We start from the raw sequence: 20,122 nt of genomic DNA on the forward strand, positions 1-20,122 counted from the left end.
TGTGAGCTGTAGATCACATCCTTTGCATAGACTAATCAGCAGTAATCTCCCCTAGTGGTGGCTAACCTGTAGCTGTTGCAGTTGTTTGAAAGAGTGTTCTAAGAACTGCCTGGCCTACATTAGCTTGTTGTCTTGCTAACACATCTACATAAAGGTGCTTGATGAATGTGTGCGGTGTAGACCATGTTGCAGCTTTACAGATGTCAGGTATGGGGATGTTTCTTAAGAAAGTCATAGTAGCCCCTAGTTTGCGGGTGTAATGCTCCCTAGGGGGTATTGGTAAAGTCCTCTTTGCTTTTGCTTAGCATGTTTGGATACATGTATCAATCCAACGAGCAATACCAGATTTAGAAATGGGATTGCCTTTGTGTGGTGGAGCAAAAGCCACAAAGAGTTGTTTAGTTTGACGAAATTGTTTTGTCCTGTGTATGTAATACAACAAGGTTCGTCTAACATCTAAAGTGTGTAGAGTCTGTTCTGCCACTGAATCTGGTTGAGGAAAGAACACAGGCAACTCAACAGATTGATGTGAAAGGCAGATACCACTTTAGGGTAGAATTTGGGGTTAGTCCAAAGTACCACTTTGTTTTTGTGGAGTTGAAAAAATGGTTCCTCTATAGTTAGTGCCGGAAGCTCACCCACTCTCCTCAGTGATGTGATAGCAATGAGGAAAGCAACTTTCCAAGTGAGAAATTGCAGTTCACATTTATGCGAAGGCTTGAAGGGTGGACCCATTAATCTGGTAAGGACAATGTTAGGATTCCACACTGGAGCAGGTGGAAGTCTTGGTGAAATAACTCTTTTGAGTCCTTCCACAAAAGCCTTGGTACTCTGAAAAGGGACAGATGCTGTCTATTTTGAAGGTATGCTGCTATTGCAGCGAGATGTAAGCGTGTGGATGTGTAAACCAATCCTGACTGCTGCAAGTGTAGTAAGTAACAAATTATATTTTGAATGGAAGCATCTAACGGGTTGAAAAGGTTACTACAATATATAACAACCTGTTTCGATTTAGCTGCGTAGCAAGCCCTTGTAGTAGGCCTTCTGGCCTCTTTATTGATGTTCATACAGTCTGGTGGAAGGTTCAGATAACCAAACTCTATGATTTCAGGTGCCAGATCGCTAGGTTGAGTTCTTTGGGATCGTGATGTCTTATGTCTCCATGGCTCTGTGTGAGGAGACTGGGTGTGAGTTGCAGTTTTTGATGAGGAACAACTGAGAGCTCCAACAGGGTAGTGAACCAAGACTGGCCCATGTGGGAGCTACTCGGATCAGTGTGAGGGATGTTTGTCTGAGCTTCCGAACTAATAGTGGAAAGAGTGGGAGAGGCGGAAAAGCATGGGCAAATCTCCCTGACCAGTTCATCCATAGTGCATTGCCTTTGGACAATGGGTGTGGATACCTGGAGGGGAAGTTTGGGCATTTAGCGTTTTGGTGTGTGGCGAACAGATCTATCTGTGAAAAACCCCACATTTGAAAGAATAGGAGGAGAACTTGAGGGTGAAGTTCCCACTCGTGAATGTGTTGTCCCTGCCTGCTGAGAAGGTCTGCGACTTAATTGTTTCTACTACTGGGAGGTGTTCTGCCAGGAGAGCAATATTGTGATGTATGGCCCACCTCTAAATGGCTTTTGCAAGGCGTGACAGCTGGAGATTGCCCCCCCCCCCATTTCTGTATGCAATATATGGCTGTCATGTTGTCGGTGAGGACTAGGACAGCTTTGCCTTCAAGGTGTCTGGAAGGCTTGGAGCGCTACAAATACTGCTAGCAGCTCTAGATGATTTATATGAAGTTGCTTTTGACTCCATAAACATTGACCGGAGTGAGTTTGGAGACGAGCTCCCCAACCAGTGAGCGACGCGTCTGCTGTTAGCACGGTCTATGGAACTGGGTCGATGAAGGGCCGCCCTTTGGATAAGTTTTGTGGATTCCACCACTGCAGAGAGCGATGGGTGCGGCCGTCTACCAACAACAGATCTGACAACTGACCCCGAGACTGATTCCACTGTCGGGTTAAGCATTCTTGACGGGGACGCATTTGAAGTCTTGCATGGGGAACTATCATGATGCAAGACGCCATCATTTCCAGTAGCTGCATGTATACTCAAGCTGGTAATGAGTGGTCTGGCTGAAACTGAGATTAGAGCCTGAATATTGCAGATTCTGGCTGCACTGAGACGGGCTAGAGCTTCTTGAGTATTGAGAGTGTCTCCCAAATATGTTTGTGTTTTGGAGGGTTGGAGATGGGACTTCAACACATTCACTGTGAACCCCAGATTGTGCAGTAATTGCAGTGTTATTTGAGTGTGCTGAAGACACTTTGGGTAAGAGCTGGCTTTGATGAGCTAGTCATCCTAGTATGGGAAGACATGAATATGCTGTCTTCGCAGGTGAGCATCGACTACTGCCATGCATTTGGTGAATTCTTTGGGAGCAGTGGTGACTCCGAATGGAAGCACTTTGAACTGGTAGGGTTGTCCCGCTACCAGAAACATGAGATATTTGCGATGAGCGGGATGTATTGGAATATGGAAGTATGTGTCTTCAAGTCTAGAGTAGACATAAAGTGGCCTTGCTGTAGGAGTGGGAGCACTTGTTGAAGAGTGACCATATGAAAGTGATCCGAATGAATATATTGATTTACCTCTAATACAGGCCTGAGAGAACAGTCCTTTTTGGGTATGAGGAAGTATAGGGAAAACACACGATCCTTGATATTGTAATGGTACAGGCTCTATTGCTCCCTTTTGCAGGAGAGTGAACCTCCTGTTTGAGGTGTAGATGTTCTGGTGACATTTTGTGTGAACGTGGAGGAATGTTTGGGCGATTGTTGGTAAGCTCCAGGCAATAGCCAGATTAGATCATTCCTAGGACCAATCTGTCTGAAGTTATTGTATGCCAGACAGGGAGGAATTGAGAGGGACGTCCCCCCAACAGGTGTGGTATGATCGGGGAGAAGGGGAGGCAAGTTACTGTTTGTTGAGGGGGAGGTGCGGACCCTTACCTCTTCCCTTGCCATTGTTGCCTCTAAATCCGCCTAGAAAGTAACCTCTTGAAGAGGATGACTGACTGTTGCCTTTATACGATGTAGCGGTATTGTCTGTAGATATGGTTTTGGAGCCCCTCCTGTAGAAGGAGCGACGAAAAGAACCCCGATTGGATGGGGACTGTACGGCTCCCATAGATTTTTCCACGTCTGTGTCCACCTTCATCTTTTCTAAGGAAGTGTCTACAACAGGACTAAAGAGATGCTCTTGATCAAAAGGTAAGTTTAAGATAGAAGCCTGTACTTCGGGTTTAAACCCTGAAATTCTAAGCCATGCGTCCCGCCTTCTTAGCAAGACACTGGGGTTGATTGCACGAGCCGCAGTGTCAGCTGCATCTAAAGCGCATCTAATAGATGTGTTTGAAATTAGCTTTCCTTCCTGAACTAGGTTGTGTGCCTTAGACTTATGTTCATCAGGTATAAATTGGAACAATTATTCCAATTTGTCGTAGTGTGTTCTGTCGTATCTAGCTAAGAGAGTCTGAGTATTGCCAATACGCCAGTGATTAGCTCCCTGTGCAGCTACTCTTTTTCCTGAGGCATCTATTAGTTTAGATTCCTTGTCTGGAGGAGGGGCACCCACGGATATTTGTGAGTTTGCCCGTTTACAGGCATTAGAAACCACTAAGGAATCTAATGGTAATTGACCCTTGATGTAAACTGGATCTGATGGTGCAGATTTATACTTTTTATATACCCTTGGTGTAAGAATTCGTGTGAGAACCGAATCTTTAAAGATGTCGTCCGCATGTTTTAGCATACCCTTAGGCATGGGCACTGTGTGAGTGGATCTTTGGGGAGAGCTTAGTGTTTCTAAGAGAAAATCCTCCTAAAGTGACTATTTATGAAGCTGAACTCCATGATATTCAGCAGCCCTATTTATTAGTTCTATGTACCCTACATTATCATCCGGTGGAGAGGGTTTTGTAGGGTATAGATCTGAACCGTTATCTGTGTTTGGATATGTGTTATAATTGTTCCATGGATAAGGACTATTATCATCAACCCCATCCCCGTCATGCTGGTTGTCAGGTGTTTCTGGTCGTGGTGAATTTGTGGGTGTTATCAACAGATTTGGGTTAGGTGGGGAAGGAGGTGTTAGAGGAGGAGGAGGAGAGGAGTAAGTACAGACATGTTTTCTCTCAAGAGGAAAGTGGTAAGTGTCCTCCGTTTCTGGTTTGCGTTTTAATGGCAATTTTTGCTTGAATAGGTCAAGTTTTGGGATCGATGACCAGTTCCTTTTGTTTCTAGTATGGGTTTGAAGGCGGGACGTCGAAACGAGGCTCCTTTGCTGGAGTAGGAGCCATTTTATCTTCCGGTGCCAATAGTTTTGGAGCCCAGGTTTTCAGTGCCGAAGTATTCGGATTTGGAGATGGTTTCAGTTTCGGTACCGAAGGAGTTGACTCCGAAACATGTTTCGGCTTCGTGCCCGAATGTGGGCGACTTGATCCCGAGCCGGAAGGCTTTAATATTTGTTTCGGTACCGGGGCCCGAAGGCAGGGCGTTGGAAACGTGTTCTCGGTGCCGACCTTGGCCCGAAGGCAGAGGAGGGGCTGGGGCCTTTTTCTTGGGCACAGGTGGAGTTTGGTGCAAGGGAGGATCGGTACACACAGTACGCTGACCCTGCGGAATCTCTTCGTCCATGTCGGAGTCAGCTTCTGACACGGAAATGAGCTCCGCTTCTACCTCGGCTCCTTGCGCGTCATCAACGTCTTGTTTGGAATCTGCTCCGAAGAGATCCGGAATGGAACAGCTGTGTTGTTGTTGCATTTCGTAACGTCGAGCCATACGGTCAGGGAGCATCTTCTTTGATCGGAAAGATTTACACGCGACGCAGTCTTGTTCATTGTGCCCCGGGAAGAGGCACAAGTTGCACACTTTGTGCAAGTCGGTGCGTGGGTACTTGGCTTGGCACCCGGGGCAGAATTTAAATGGAGTCCGTTCCATCGACTGCGAGATGGCCCGACAAGGGTAGGCCTGACGGTCTTCCACGAAGTTTCCGATCGAGAGATTTTCCTAAACCGATACGATACGCGGAGGATGGGAACGCGATTGAATAACAATACCGTTGAGGGTAAGTGAACTGAGCACCGAGGGGAACCAGAGGAATGGTTTCAAACCGGAGCGCAGCAATACACGTCCAAACCCGATGGCGTAAAAAAACAATAACAATGAGGTTGATGCCCATGCGCACTATCACTGAAAGGAGAAGTCACCTACCTTATTACTGGAAAGACTTCTTAGAAGAAAAACAACTTGCAAACATCCGGACCCAACACTAGATGGCAGGAGTATGTAAGGCATGTGATCTACAGCTCACATGCCTCGATATATATATATATATATATATATATATATATATATATATATATATATATATATATATATATATATATATTAAAACCTTTCATTGTGGGAAGAGACCACACACACACCTCAACTAACCTTAAATGTTTCGTAAAGGCACAACGTGGTAAAAACCTTGTTGTAAAGGCTGTTTCCCCAATTCAGTAATCCAGAGTGAAACCACAGACTTCTCCAGACAGATTACAACCAAATCATTTTCCCCTATGGCGCTTTCTCCAAGCAGAGCGTAAACTGATTTAGATTGCAATTAGAATCTTTCCAAAATATTTAACAGGGCAACAGACTGCTTCTATCATTCGCAGATGACGAATTTGGTAGAAATACTATCAACTTCAACTGAAGCAAGACCAGCACACACGGATTTGAAAGGATCCTGATGAACTCTATTCAAGGATTTGGCACAGTGCCTGTTATAGCCTAGGAGAGTGCATGCAATGATGTAACACATGTGGTGACAGGAGAATGCTTTTCGAACCTGTGATTTTTACCCTGAATATACAAGGTCTAACAGTTATTTGACAAGGATAGCTTTCATGTCACGGAAGAAGGTTCAAAGCTGAAATGGAGAGGTCACTACGGTAACACTAGTTACTGGCTGACACATAAAATTCTACTTACTTAATCTGGTCTTCTGAGGAGCCCATCATAAAACCTGTGTCTCCAATATATGACACCAAAGAGAATCTCCTTTCCCCATTCATAGCTAATTGAGGCCGAGTCCAGTCCTTTAAGGGACAGTCAAAGGAAACTCGCAGTGACACTACAAATTCTATTATGATGGGCTAAAACAGCAGGTCACAGATTACCCCAAAACATACAAGGATGAAGAACAATCATCTGCTTGACAGACAAAAAAAACACAACCACAAAGAAGTAAGAGACTGAAAGTCATCAGGAAATGCCTAAGTACTGACCAGAGTGGCATCTGATAATCCACACTGGCTAGAAAAAAGGCGAAATAAACGTTAGACAGGTCAGCATGAATGGTTCTGGGGCTACACAGGAGCAACATGAATGAATGGTCCGTTGGCTTCAAACATTTTACATGCTATTTTACATGCTATTTGCATGGAATACTACCTAATGGCATCACAGTGGGAAATCTGAAGTTTGCAACCATTATATTCTCATATTATAGACCTCATTTGGAGATGCTGCAGGAAAAAAAACTGACAATCATGATTTTCGATAACACACATATACCACATTCCCACCAACATCAAGAAGGCCTGTGAAGAAAGAGCATTTTCCCTCTATTTTCAACTCTTGCTGAAGGCTGTTTGCTGCATCTCTATCACTAACACCAATGCACCAGTGTTACAAAGATCACAAAAATATAGGACTTTACATATATATTTTGTAAATAAAAACAAGAGACGTATTCTTTGTTTATTTACTGTGGCAGCCCAAATATAGAACCTTGCTGAATTACTACATTTGCCTGACATGACAAAAGCAGTGCATACTATGCTCTCTATACAACACTAACAAAGAAGAATGAGTTGCTACATTATGGGCACTTTCATTGCTTAAACATGTGAATTTAAATATATATTTTTCTGTATCGAAATAATACACTTCGGCTATTTCTAGGAGTAAATCATGTATCAGATAAGGAATCCGTTGTTCATTTAATATTATAGATTATCAGATGCAAGAAAAATCAAGCCTTGATTTCATGTTATCTTTTGTAAGAGGCCAAAGAAGGGAAAGATTTATAAATCCTAGGCATGTTCAAATTCAAAGAGAACAGTGACAAATAGTCTTATATAAAGGCATTCAAAGTCAAAGTGGAAAGAGTGATTTTGTGCTTTCAAAGCATTTGTATTTGTTGCTTAACGCACAAATAATGAAGGTGAGAGGGCTAGACCGTGACCTCTATGGCAGACGACAAGCAATGCTCCTATTTTTATACAAAAAGTGGTGAAGGAGAGGGGCTGTACATGATCGGTCCTTTACAAAGGTGATTTGCCTTTAAAGAAAGGTTTGCATCAAAAATGGTTCCTATCATACAGATGTCAGACTACAACACGGAACAACAGTAAAAGCCAGCACGTAAAGCCGAAGGAGCCCAATTTTGAGGTTAACAAGGAATTTTAGAATCCGAAACAGATTCCTACAATTACTTAAAAATGTGCAAAACATAACTGTCATTTCTAACTAACAAACAATAAATATTCTGAAAAGCTCTGGCAATTAATTTTCTATTTCAGAGATTTTTTGAAATGTATTCAACCACACATAAAACATACAAGTCCGCAAAGTTAAGAAAACAAACTTCTTCCTAGACAATTTTTGGGGAAGATTAAGCAAATCACAGATTTTGTTATTAGCTATCCGTAAAACAGTATTCACTGTTATTGATTTCTGCTTCCGTTGGAGAACACTTGATTAGAGTTCCCTATTAGACAAAATTGAAGGAATTCGATATGAACGGTTTCAAACTAAGCATTGCCTTTACAGTGATAGTTTTTTCAAATTACATTATATTTATCTACAATACAGGAAATATATTGATAATTTGAGCTAATTCAAAAAAACTTATTTGAGATCACAAAAATAATTTTTTAAATTAGTCAGTGGCCACCCTTTCAAGGAAACAGATTTTTGTGTTATCTGTGTTTGACAAAAGTCCTAGATTTCCAATTTGGGTGCCACAAACACACACATTGCTTCAACTTCTGACAAAACAAAATGAGGGACACTTAAGCCTGCCACTCATTTACATTTTTCTTAACTACATGGAATGTTGGCACAAAACAACAGCTGAGGTGAAAACATTTTCATGTTACACACAGATGCTGTCTGGGGTTTGAGACTAGAGACACTCTAGCATGTATTCAACCATACTAATTTAGATTTTGATAAACAGGCTTCTAAATAATAACTAATAAAATAAAATGTTTGTTTTATTTGTAAATTATGTACACAATACATCTGTAATATGGTGAAACAGCCATCATTTGAAACTTAGGCTGTTGACTATATATTCTGTGGATGACACATTTGCTTTGCTCATGATGTGCAAATAGGTTGGTATCAATGGGATTACATCATGAACTGTCAAAGTCAACTTGTCACCAGCATGAATGTCTTCAGCAAAAGATCTATTATTTTTGGGAGCATCTCACAATATTGGCTTAAAAACGCTGCTAATAGAATTTTATTCATACGTAAATGTTGCAACATAAAACTGAAGAAAGTGCGTATGTTCAAAATTATAGTTTTGGTCAAAGATACAAACTTAAATGTTTTTACAAGTCCATCAGCAAAACTATATAAGTATTTTGAGATTACAAAATACTATCTGCTTTTAAAGTAGATCTAACAATCATCACTCATTTTTAGGATGTACTACTAATTTAATGTCAAATGGTAAAAGATAATCCTTCTAAATTGGTTTAAGAAGTGAGATTTACAGACACTATGTCTAAAAAAGCAACAACAGTATTAGAAACTTGAATATTAGGTGACAGCTTGAATGTGTACACTTAAATACAAAGGCTGATCATCTGATTCTAATACACAGATATTTCAACAGGAATAGAAAAAAGGTTCCTCATGACCACAAAGCTAAGGACCTTCACAAGGTTGATGGTAAAAAAACAACAAAAAAACAATGACACTATCTTACTGTTAAGCGGGCCTGTCTGAATTTGTATTTTATAATGACTCATGGAGAAAAGGCAAATCAGAATTCTCAAAATAATCATTAGCATACGAGGGAGATATATGGTGACCAATAAAAATATATGTGGACAATTTTAATAACACTGAAAATATATTTTATGTTACTATGTAGCCTCATTTTAAAATTACTGTAAACTTGCATAAATTATTGGGAGCTTGGTCGACAATGAAAATGTTTATACTTCTTAAATTTACTGAATTTTAAAGAAACATAACAATTCACAAATGTTGTGTTTACAAGTATATTTCCAAGATCAGCCAACTTAGAAAATCCAACCATTGCACATCTTAAAGTCCCAAACCTATACTGTAGGATTTTCATCGGGAGGTTTTGTTTCTTGTTCATCTTCCTCCTCCTCATCACAGTCCTCCTCATCTGTTGGCTGATCAAGTTCCTCTTTTGTTATCATTTCGAAATCATTTCCATTTCCGCTACTGTGCTGGGAACCCTCATCCTCCCGCCTATCACTATCCGTGTCTGACTGCCTCTCTCCAGCTGAGCCATCTGTCCCAGATCCTTCTCCTTCTGCTGCTTCTAGCCTTTTCTCCTCCTCCTCTCTTTTCTCGGTGTCAGACTTTTCTTCACCATCAGGTTTCTGTTGGTTTTTGGTCTCTGGTTTCTCTTCTTTCTTTAGGTCGGTTTTCGGTCCTTTGTATTCATGGGTGTACAGGGGTCTGAATGAGTCAATGAATCCCACATCTGCAGTCAGATTTGGCAAGAACCAGAAGTGATGCCGTCCTCCAGTTACGAGCCAAATTATGAGGAAGAGTATACATCGAGCTAAAAGGAATGAAATCCAAAGGAAAAGGAAATATTAATTCCAATAATGAGTATTTATGTAAAACTTCTAACATGATCAGACATATTAAAGGCCAAAATAATTTGAAATCAAATAGGATTTACTCATTACACTGTCTCTTGTACTCCAAGTTCACTTTCTCTCTCCCTTTTGCCTTATAAAAGGGGCCTAGGCAGCAATGCAGTGGGTAACGTTTTGAACAGCAAAGAAATAAAGTTGGCTAGTCGAGCTCAAACCCCCATCTCCTCTTCCCCTACTCATATGGCAATCCTATAGTAGGTTGTCCAGAAGAAAGAGGGTTTTAGAACAATGAGGAGCGTAGTCACTACACTGAGTAGCTTCAATATGCTTTTTCATTCACGGTCACTTTTTTTTGATTGATGTACGTTCTGCAAAAACAGATCACAAGGGGGAAGCACTTTCCAGTCAGATTATCCTTACCTTACCACTACTTGGCCAACCGTAGCCCAGGCTTTACAACTTACAGTGCATAAACCCTTGAAGAAAAGTTCACGTTTGTATTTTTTGTCAAAGTGGCGGCTTTGCAGAGAGCATCCATAGAAAAACGTTTCACACTCAGGTTGCATTAACAGACTAAGCATGACTGTTCATGAAGTGTGAAGCTGCAGAACAGAATAGCATTTTAAAAGCCCCCGCCTCCAAAGAACTATAGTGGCCATGGGTGCTTCCAAGGGTAGAGTTACAGATGCAACACAAGTATTTTCATATTCCAAGTACAAGTGTAATGCCCTCCTGAATTCAGGGTTAAGAGTGAGTGTTCTTTCAGTATCTGAAGTGAGACTCAGAATGTCGGAAGGAATATTTCCAGGTTCAAATGGTACAGTGACAAACCTTTCATAAGACAAAGGTGAATTGAAGGACAATGTCTAATTAAAGCACTGTCTAAGGTTCTGCATGAGAGACCTAGTGCAATTCACTCTTCTTGTAGAAGTCACAGCATACAAAAAGTTGTCCTCATGTGTGCCCATTTAATATCAGTGATTGTCAAGTTCTCAAATGTTGTATAAGCACAATCAATTCACCCCAATCAGGAAGGAGCACTCCAACTTGGTTACACAAGATAAGGAAATCTCTGAAATAGGTTTTAACAACTGCACCTTACAGTAAAATTCACTCATCACAATTCTCATAGGACCTACATGGCTCCACCTACAAAGCAAGACTTCCATGAAATTAAAACAAGCATTGGCATAGCCAATAGGTCTCGCCTTTGGGACCTTATAAGTGTTTAGCCATGCAACAGTTGCATAACTAAATACTTATAAGGTCCCAAAAGCGAGCCCTATTGGCTATGCAAAGCGGCCGTGCGGCCGCGAAAGTGAAAGTGATCGCGATCACGATCAAACATCAAAGGGGCCGTGAGGCCCCGAAACCGAAAGTAATGGTGGTAAAGCGCGGGGCGTGCGCCCGCGCACATGCACTGTGGCTCTAGGCTGGCCTGGTAGCACTTTTTGGAGCCCTCTCAATAAGTCTCGCCAGACCAGCGCATGCGCTGGGTCAGGCGAGACCTAAAAAACTGTTAGTCCTGTCTACAGTAATACTGGTTGATAGCGTTTTTCCAAAGTCTAAACACAAACAGGTATTAGGTTTTATACTTGTTCCTGGTGCATTGCAGGTTCTGAGTAAGACCTTGTCACAGGCCAAAGTTTCGGGTGCCAGATGCTGAAACACAGTGATTGACAGCAGAAATAAAACACAAGTCTCTCTTCCTGGAACAGGGAATCCGTATACAGAATCACCATACATGCACATACTTTTAACTTCCCTCTGAACCCTGATCAAGCTTTAAGGCAGAATAAAAACAAATCATGTTAGAGTTACCAAAATCATGTGAACTCCTGGCTGCTGAATAATTTGTTTGGCAAGTTCACGGTTATTGGAAGGTATTTGGTGTTTTTACCTTGACATGATCAGATACCAATTTGCTTGTCAGTGGGGTCCATCTGTACTCTGATGAATCAGATGTTTTTAAAACATACTACTGTAGATTATCAACGGCAATGCTTAGCGGACAAGGAAGATTCCCACAAATGACTGGGAATCCAGAAGCAGAACAGGCGGAATAAAGGCCTTTTGAAGAAGGCCTTCCCAGCACATTATCCAGGTTATTTTGTTAAATGTATGTAAGAAGACAACACAATTTTACTTGGCTAGAAAACAAACTTGGGTTGAACAGCAAACCTCAGAATATTTCGGAGACTCCCTGATACACCTCAGCGAAGAAAGGACTATCAATTCTAAGCTCAAATGAGTAGCTACCACCATATGTCTCATAAAAATGTGTTGGGAAAAGCCAGGATAAGAATCACGAATCATTACTGTTGCTAGAATACGGAGGAATAGGTTTTGTGAATACTAGACTACAGCACATGATCAACCCTTCCATATATGGATGGAAGAGAAAAGGGTGAATGACAACCATTGTTTTGAAAGTCGAGGTCAAAGCTTGTGTGAATCCCTACACCCTGTTGGTCTACTGTAAAGAGTATAAATACAATATCTGGACATAAGCTTCTGCAGTATATTTTGTATGACAAAGCCATCTTAGAAAATGGTTAATGGAATGGAAAAGATCAGTTACAGGATATTGAAAAAGTCTGAAACCTGGTACAATTATAGAGTACTAAAGTTAAGACTTGTTCACCGATAAGATAGGAAAAAATAGATAGTATTTAAGAATTTGAGAAGATGACTAGCTTATCAATGTCCCAACAAACTTCCTTTTAAGAAGATGGCTAAGATTCCACAAATATCTCACCATAACTGTAAATTGCATCTCGAAAGGGATTACTTGCTTCAGGCAGCAGGAACCACACTGGACTGAGCGGGAAAATTGATACTTACCTGTCCAAAGCGGCACTCCATGTGTTCATTATTTCAAAGAAATATTACTAAAAAAACGAATCTTTCTTCAAGGTGCATCTATTAGTCCAAGCATATAATCATGAATAGCGGTTGAGGATTTATATATATTCTTGTTGGGAGTATTGAGACCAGCACTTCTCTTTCTAATGAAGAAGGCTTTACCTCTGAGTCTCAGATTACATTCTGAGACCAGGCAATAAAAGAGTTGCACTTGAATGAGGAATAAGAGGAGGGCTACTCCCGCTAATAATGTGCATTACGTAAGGACTACACGAGTGGCTTGGATTGACTGCTATCACAGTGTACTAGTTGTACCAACCTATAGCACTTTTAAAGATAGCTATTTATGAGGAGAGAGCATACTGATACCAAGTAACGTACCAACTACCTGGAGCCTACACACCTCACGCTCTTGATAGAGATAGAGTATTCCACGTATATGTTATATATTTTGCGATGCTTATCTCTTTACCTTAGAGGGACCGTTCCAGTGGTCCGGTTACTACTCCCTTACCTATGAAGCTTTGAACCCCTCACTCTGAGGTAAGATATATATTGCGTATATTGGCTGCTCGATTATATTGATAATTGTAAGGAGAATAGAGTTTCATATCACTGCTTGAGTATACTTGGTTGTATTTTTTATGTACTAGTCACAACTTCTTTTATTGTCCTCTCTCTAACAAGTTCGTTAGTGTTGGGTGGAATTGATGGTCCCTTGAAGAAGTTAAAAGACACCTCATTTTGACTTATGGACCCGTCATTTTTTGATGTAGCTACGAATGTGTGGCTTATGTTTGTCCTCTACATATATTTTTGTCTCCTTCTGTTTAGGCGGAGCCTTTTATTCTGAACCATACTTAGGTCCAGTTGGTATGTGGTTGACCTGTAATACCCCGTTATAAGGAAACTGAGGTATACGAATTCCTTACTGGTCCCACGGTCCTGAAGAAGTGTCGCTCAATCTTGAGCACCGTGACACGAAACATGTTGACCCTTGTCAACTATAGGCTACCCCGATACCTTGCATCACATAAGTAGCCTCCCTGGTTTTATTTAGTCCCAGCCCTATTTAACCTTATTAAAACTATTGAGGGGCCAGGGCCTATTTTAATTTCTCTTGAATCCCCACATTCTTAGGAGCTATTACCCTCCATAATCATTCACATGGTCTTCATACAAAACGGCGTACTCAGATCAAAAGACCTCCGAAAAAGAAGCCACCAGGCCCGTCGGACATTGCACCGCCGGTCCGACGAGGAGCACGCCCAATGATGAAGCATGACACCCTAACAGGTGTGTGAGGGCAACAAGATCTGAATTTGAAATTTCCCTTCTCAGATCATAGTAACTACTACTATACTTCCAAATTGGCCAATTAGAGGAACTGCTCTTACCTGTCTTTTCCTACGTAGACCACTGGGAGCATTAGAACAGGACCTCTCTAAATATCCAGCTCTCGTGTCCCCCCTCCTTGATTACACGCTTATGCACGGCTTCATTGCCGAGGGACATAATTACCTACACTATTGAATTATTCCCACATGTGACTCTGTACTATCTTTCACTCTAAGTCTCAAGTCTATACGAACTCTTGATTCCAAACGTTACGAATCCTCCAACACCTTACCATGGATAATCATGGGCTAAGTTTTTCTGACGACATGGTGTCGGAAATTCTACGAGCTCCCTCGCTACTACAGACTGACAGTAGCACGCCTTCCTGCAGCACTACCGAAGATTGGAACTCAATCACAAATCAGAAGAAATTACAAACCAAGATTGCACTTCACGGTGCAATGATGACAGAATACCTAAGGGCAAACATCGCCCCCAATGGCCTACTGGTCACCAACGCACCTAGGATCTTTCTGGAAGATATTGGATTCAGAAAAGAATGGTCCCTGGTGGCTTGGAAGTGCACCAGGGACTGGTTGATCCTGATTATTAACACTGCCAAACGTCTAGCGGACAAACTACTTATTGAAATTACCATCGCGGAAAACAACTTAAAAGCTTCCATTAACATCACCGCTTACAAGAGTAGATTGTCAGAAATCAATGCTGAAATAGATGATCACAAGAATCACCTGATGAGACAGAAAATCACGAAACTGCAGAAAGATATTAAGAAATTTGACAAGGAGAAAGTATATCCCTATACAAAGGAAGATTACCAAGCGCCCACTGGCGAAGACTCCTCGGACGGCAGTTCAGTAGAGAGCAGACCACGCTATAACTCCAATAGCAGTACATCAAGCAATGAAAGCCGTTCTAGCCTGAAGAAGAACTGGGGACAACCACCACCACCGATGTATGGATACCCAATGAATCCCTTCTATGGTCAACAACCACCATGGAATCCTATGTACCACATGCCTGCACCCATGTATCACTTTAATCAAAATCAACAGCCTTTTTTAGGGAGAGGCCGGGGCAGGGGAAGAGGCAGAAGACGAGACGGTCAATCGAAACAAGTCCAATGGCAGGACCAACCCGTTCCCCAACAACAAGAACGAATGGAACTGAGGAGCAGGAAGAACAACAAAACCTAGTGGTCAATCTATCAGAAAAAAACCTAACACCTACTGAAGTGAAAGTTCTCAACAGGGGACTAGGGTTTGTACCCACTCCACGTGTGGACCACTTTCTCCAACACAAAGAACTCCACAACTTCTTTAGGAAGATACGCCTAAGGGCCTACTTTCAAGACAGGACCCCCCAGGAATCCATGGATTCAGGCCTGCGTCCACCATCAACATTTACACCACACGATGGGATGGTTCCACCTGAGGTGTTAACTTTTGAACAAACAGTGTTGAAGGAGATGAATAACATTCCCACAAGGTCACACTATGACAACTTCCCTAAAGCCGAGAGAGAGGCCATAAAGACCCTCAATGAAGACCTCACCATTACAATCAAACCAGCAGACAAAGGCGGTGCGATTGTCTTAATGAACACCATAGATTACGACAACGAGTGTCTACGCCAACTCTCACAAGAGAAATACTACAAGAGAATAACATCTGACCCAACAGGGAAACTGATGACGAGGATTAAATCTATTGTGGAATCTGCAGAGACCCAGGGCTGGATTTCTAAAAACGAGGCAGCATTCCTTGTGAACTCACAACAACGCGTACCAGCGTTTTATACGCTTCCCAAGATTCACAAAGGCCAGAACCCACCCCCTGGACGACCTATAGTATCAGGGATCGGTTCAGTATTAGAGCCTCTCAGCAAATTTTGTGACCATTTTCTTCGTCCGCTGGTGAAGCGTATACCATCGTACCTACAGGACACCAGGGATGTTCTGAATCTAATATCTGAGTTCAACACTAACAGTCAAGTGGATCTTCTAATGACATTGGACGTAGAGGCACTCTATACTAATATACCTCAAACCGAAACCCTTAGAGTGATTGAAGATCTGCTTCTTAATGAAGACTGGACCTCTACTACACCAGTGTCGTTCATTATGGAGTGCGCAACAATAGCTATGTGTGAAAACTACTTCCAATTTAAAGACCAGTTCTTCCATCAAACCCAAGGTACTTGTATGGGCAGCACCTTTGCTCCAAGTCTGGCCTGTCTCTATGTAGCTAATTTCGAACACCTACACATGACAGATAACATCTTCAGTGACAACATAGTGCTGTGGAAACGCTACATAGATGACATTCTGATTTTTTGGAAAGGCGAAAGTGAGACGTGTGACAGATTCTTCACATGGGTTAATTCTCTGGACCCATATTTAAAATTCACTCGGTCTGTCTCACCCACAGAGATCCATTTCCTAGACCTGACCATAACCCTACAAGATGGAGAGTTGTCAACTAAGACTTTTAAAAAACCAACAGATCGTAATAGCTTACTACTATATGGAAGCTACCATCCTAAGGCCTTAAGAGATAACCTTCCCTTTGGACAGTTTCTCCGCCTCCGCAGAAATTGCGAAAAAACCAGTGAGTACAAAAAGGAAGCAGCTGCTCTCAGTGACCAACTCAAGGTTCGAGATTACCCTACATCTATTGTAAAAAGATCTTACAAGCGCGCACTAAACAACAACCGAGAATCTTTGTTGGAAGCTAAAATCAAATCAACCGAAGAGTCACTAATATGCGTGACAACATTCACACCAGAATCTAACACGATCCAGAAAATTATAAAAAAGAACTGGAAGATCTTAAATACGGGTAAAGTGGCCATAACCCCTCCAAGATTTGCCAACAAACGCACTAGTAATCTACGTGACATCATAGTACATACACGTCCCAAGACAGGAAGACTAACAAAACAAAGGACCCTGTGGGATATGAATCCCGTACGTGGACACTTCCCTTGCGGACAATGTGGAGTGTGTGATCTTACAAAGACAACTAAAGAACTCACTCTTGAAACAGGAAAAGTCTGGATTCAGAAAAACCATACAAACTGCAACTCCCATAACTGCGTCTATCTAATTACTTGCCCTTGTAAACTAAGATACGTCGGCATGACAACACGCCCAGTGAAGACAAGAATTATGGAACACCGCAGCAATATACGGTGTGGGAGATCCACGACTAAATTGAGCACACACTATCTCACTCATCCGCACGGACACAATGACCTACACTGGACCGTGATTGAAAGCAATCCCTCATGGTCACAAGAAAAACTCTTTGAAACTGAACAGAGGTGGATTTTTCGCTTATCAACACAGGAAAGGGGTCTTAACGACGAAATCCCATGGACAGAACTTATGTACTAATAGTCCCACCTACAGGGGTCTGCAAACACGACATCTCCATTACCAAGACTATGATGCATGGACTTCATTGGTAGAACACCACCCATTTTCTTGGATGTTTAATGAACCAACATATACATCATTATGTTCATGCACCCTGACTATCATCACAACACCACTTTGTGTGTTATTTACACATATATCCTATTTCATCTACATTTCTCACTCCGGATTGTTTTTGTAACACATTCTGATTAGATACGTTCCATGCAGGGCGACTGTTGATGATACAGGTTCCAAAAAACCCATTTCCCTATAAGGTCCTACATAACAGTCTCTAGTATCATCTGGGCTTAACACTGTGGAAGACTGAAGACCCACTTCCCTATTAGGTTTATTATACCAGTTACGAGCACCATCTGGGCTCACTGCTGACTTATTAGTTATTGAACACGTCTAGGTACCTAATTCTTTTCGGAGGTATTATATACCAGCGGAAAATATGGATCTACACCCTAATTAGTCTAGCAATATATTCTTCATCTTATGTATTCTCCATGCCCCATATCGATCAGCTCAGTCTAGCGTTCGATTTCCAAGGTCAGGCAATCCTCGTGTGACAATATGGCGCCTCTCGCAATCTCGCGAGACTACGCCATCGAATACTGTGGTAGACTTAAGACCCACTTCCCTATTAGGTTTATTATACCAGTTACGAGCACCAACTGGGCTCACTGCTGACTAATTAGTCATTGAACACATCTAAGTACCTGTTTCTTTTCGTAGGTATTATATACCAGCGGATAATATGGATTTACACTCTAATTAGTCTAGAAATATATCCTTCATATGTATTCTCCATGCCCCATATCGATCAGCTCAGTCTAGCGTTCGATTCCCAAGGTCAGGCAATCCTCGTGTGACAAAATGGCGCCTCCCGCAATCTCGCGGGACTACGCCACTGAATCGAGGATATATACAGGAAGTGAATCCAACACCGGTAATATCCAGGTGAGGAGTAGACACGTCCTGTTGTGGCCTGCCCCCGTCAACGTTCGGGTAAGTTACTGTTTACGTTTTCTGCCCGCAACTTCGGCGGCACTGATTCGTCACCGGAACGTGTACGGAGAGTGATACGAGCACTATGCACTCGCCGTTAAGGTCAGTTTGAATCGTTACGAGAAACACTGACAGCGGGTGATATGAGCACGACGAACCCACCTTTGGGGTTGTTTTGTCAGCCACACGCCACCCTTAAGGGACATCTATTCACTACGGCACCTATTCACCATGTTATTTATTATCACACACAAATAGACGTAGTCTGTCAATATCATGCACTATTAGAGGGGGATTTAACACACCGCTAAATACACCTCCCGCTAATAATGTGCATTACGTAAGGACTACACGAGTGGCTTGGATTGACTGCTATCACAGTGTACTAGTTGTACCAACCTATAGCACTTTTAAAGATAGCTATTTATGAGGAGAGAGCATACTGATACCAAGTAACGTACCAACTACCTGGAGCCTACACACCTCACGCTCTTGATAGAGATAGAGTATTCCACGTATATGTTATATATTTTGCGATGCTTATCTCTTTACCTTAGAGGGACCGTTCCAGTGGTCCGGTTACTACTCCCTTACCTATGAAGCTTTGAACCCCTCACTCTGAGGTAAGATATATATTGCGTATATTGGCTGCTCGATTATATTGATAATTGTAAGGAGAATAGAGTTTCATATCACTGCTTGAGTATACTTGGTTGTATTTTTTATGTACTAGTCACAACTTCTTTTATTGTCCTCTCTCTAACAAGTTCGTTAGTGTTGGGTGGAATTGATGGTCCCTTGAAGAAGTTAAAAGACACCTCATTTTGACTTATGGACCCGTCATTTTTTGATGTAGCTACGAATGTGTGGCTTATGTTTGTCCTCTACATATATTTTTGTCTCCTTCTGTTTAGGCGGAGCCTTTTATTCTGAACCATACTTAGGTCCAGTTGGTATGTGGTTGACCTGTAATACCCCGTTATAAGGAAACTGAGGTATACGAATTCCTTACTGGTCCCACGGTCCTGAAGAAGTGTCGCTCAATCTTGAGCACCGTGACACGAAACATGTTGACCCTTGTCAACTATAGGCTACCCCGATACCTTGCATCACATAAGTAGCCTCCCTGGTTTTATTTAGTCCCAGCCCTATTTAACCTTATTAAAACTATTGAGGGGCCAGGGCCTATTTTAATTTCTCTTGAATCCCCACATTCTTAGGAGCTATTACCCTCCATAATCATTCACATGGTCTTCATACAAAACGGCGTACTCAGATCAAAAGACCTCCGAAAAAGAAGCCACCAGGCCCGTCGGACATTGCACCGCCGGTCCGACGAGGAGCACGCCCAATGATGAAGCATGACACCCTAACAGGTGTGTGAGGGCAACAAGATCTGAATTTGAAATTTCCCTTCTCAGATCATAGTAACTACTACTATACTTCCAAATTGGCCAATTAGAGGAACTGCTCTTACCTGTCTTTTCCTACTCAGTACTCTCCTCATTCAGATCGTTTTTTAGAGGGGAACTATAAATG

At 41.9% G+C, this 20,122-nt stretch overlaps 1 protein-coding gene across 1 annotated transcript in view; it reads right to left on the reverse strand.

Annotated features, from left to right (window-relative positions):
* Positions 1–6,792: 6,792 nt before the first annotated feature.
* The window catches only part of SEC62 (SEC62 preprotein translocation factor), a 269,678-nt gene continuing 256,348 nt past the window's right edge, over positions 6,793–20,122 (reverse strand). The window contains exon 8 of the mRNA XM_085635139.1: positions 6,793–9,884. Coding sequence (XP_085491265.1) covers positions 9,406–9,884 — 479 coding nt within the window. The 3' untranslated portion in view covers positions 6,793–9,405. The remainder of the gene's footprint in view (positions 9,885–20,122) is intronic.

The sequence above is a fragment of the Triturus cristatus genome, chromosome 11, assembly GCF_964204655.1.
Source record: "Triturus cristatus chromosome 11, aTriCri1.1, whole genome shotgun sequence".
Taxonomy (NCBI): domain Eukaryota; kingdom Metazoa; phylum Chordata; class Amphibia; order Caudata; family Salamandridae; genus Triturus; species Triturus cristatus.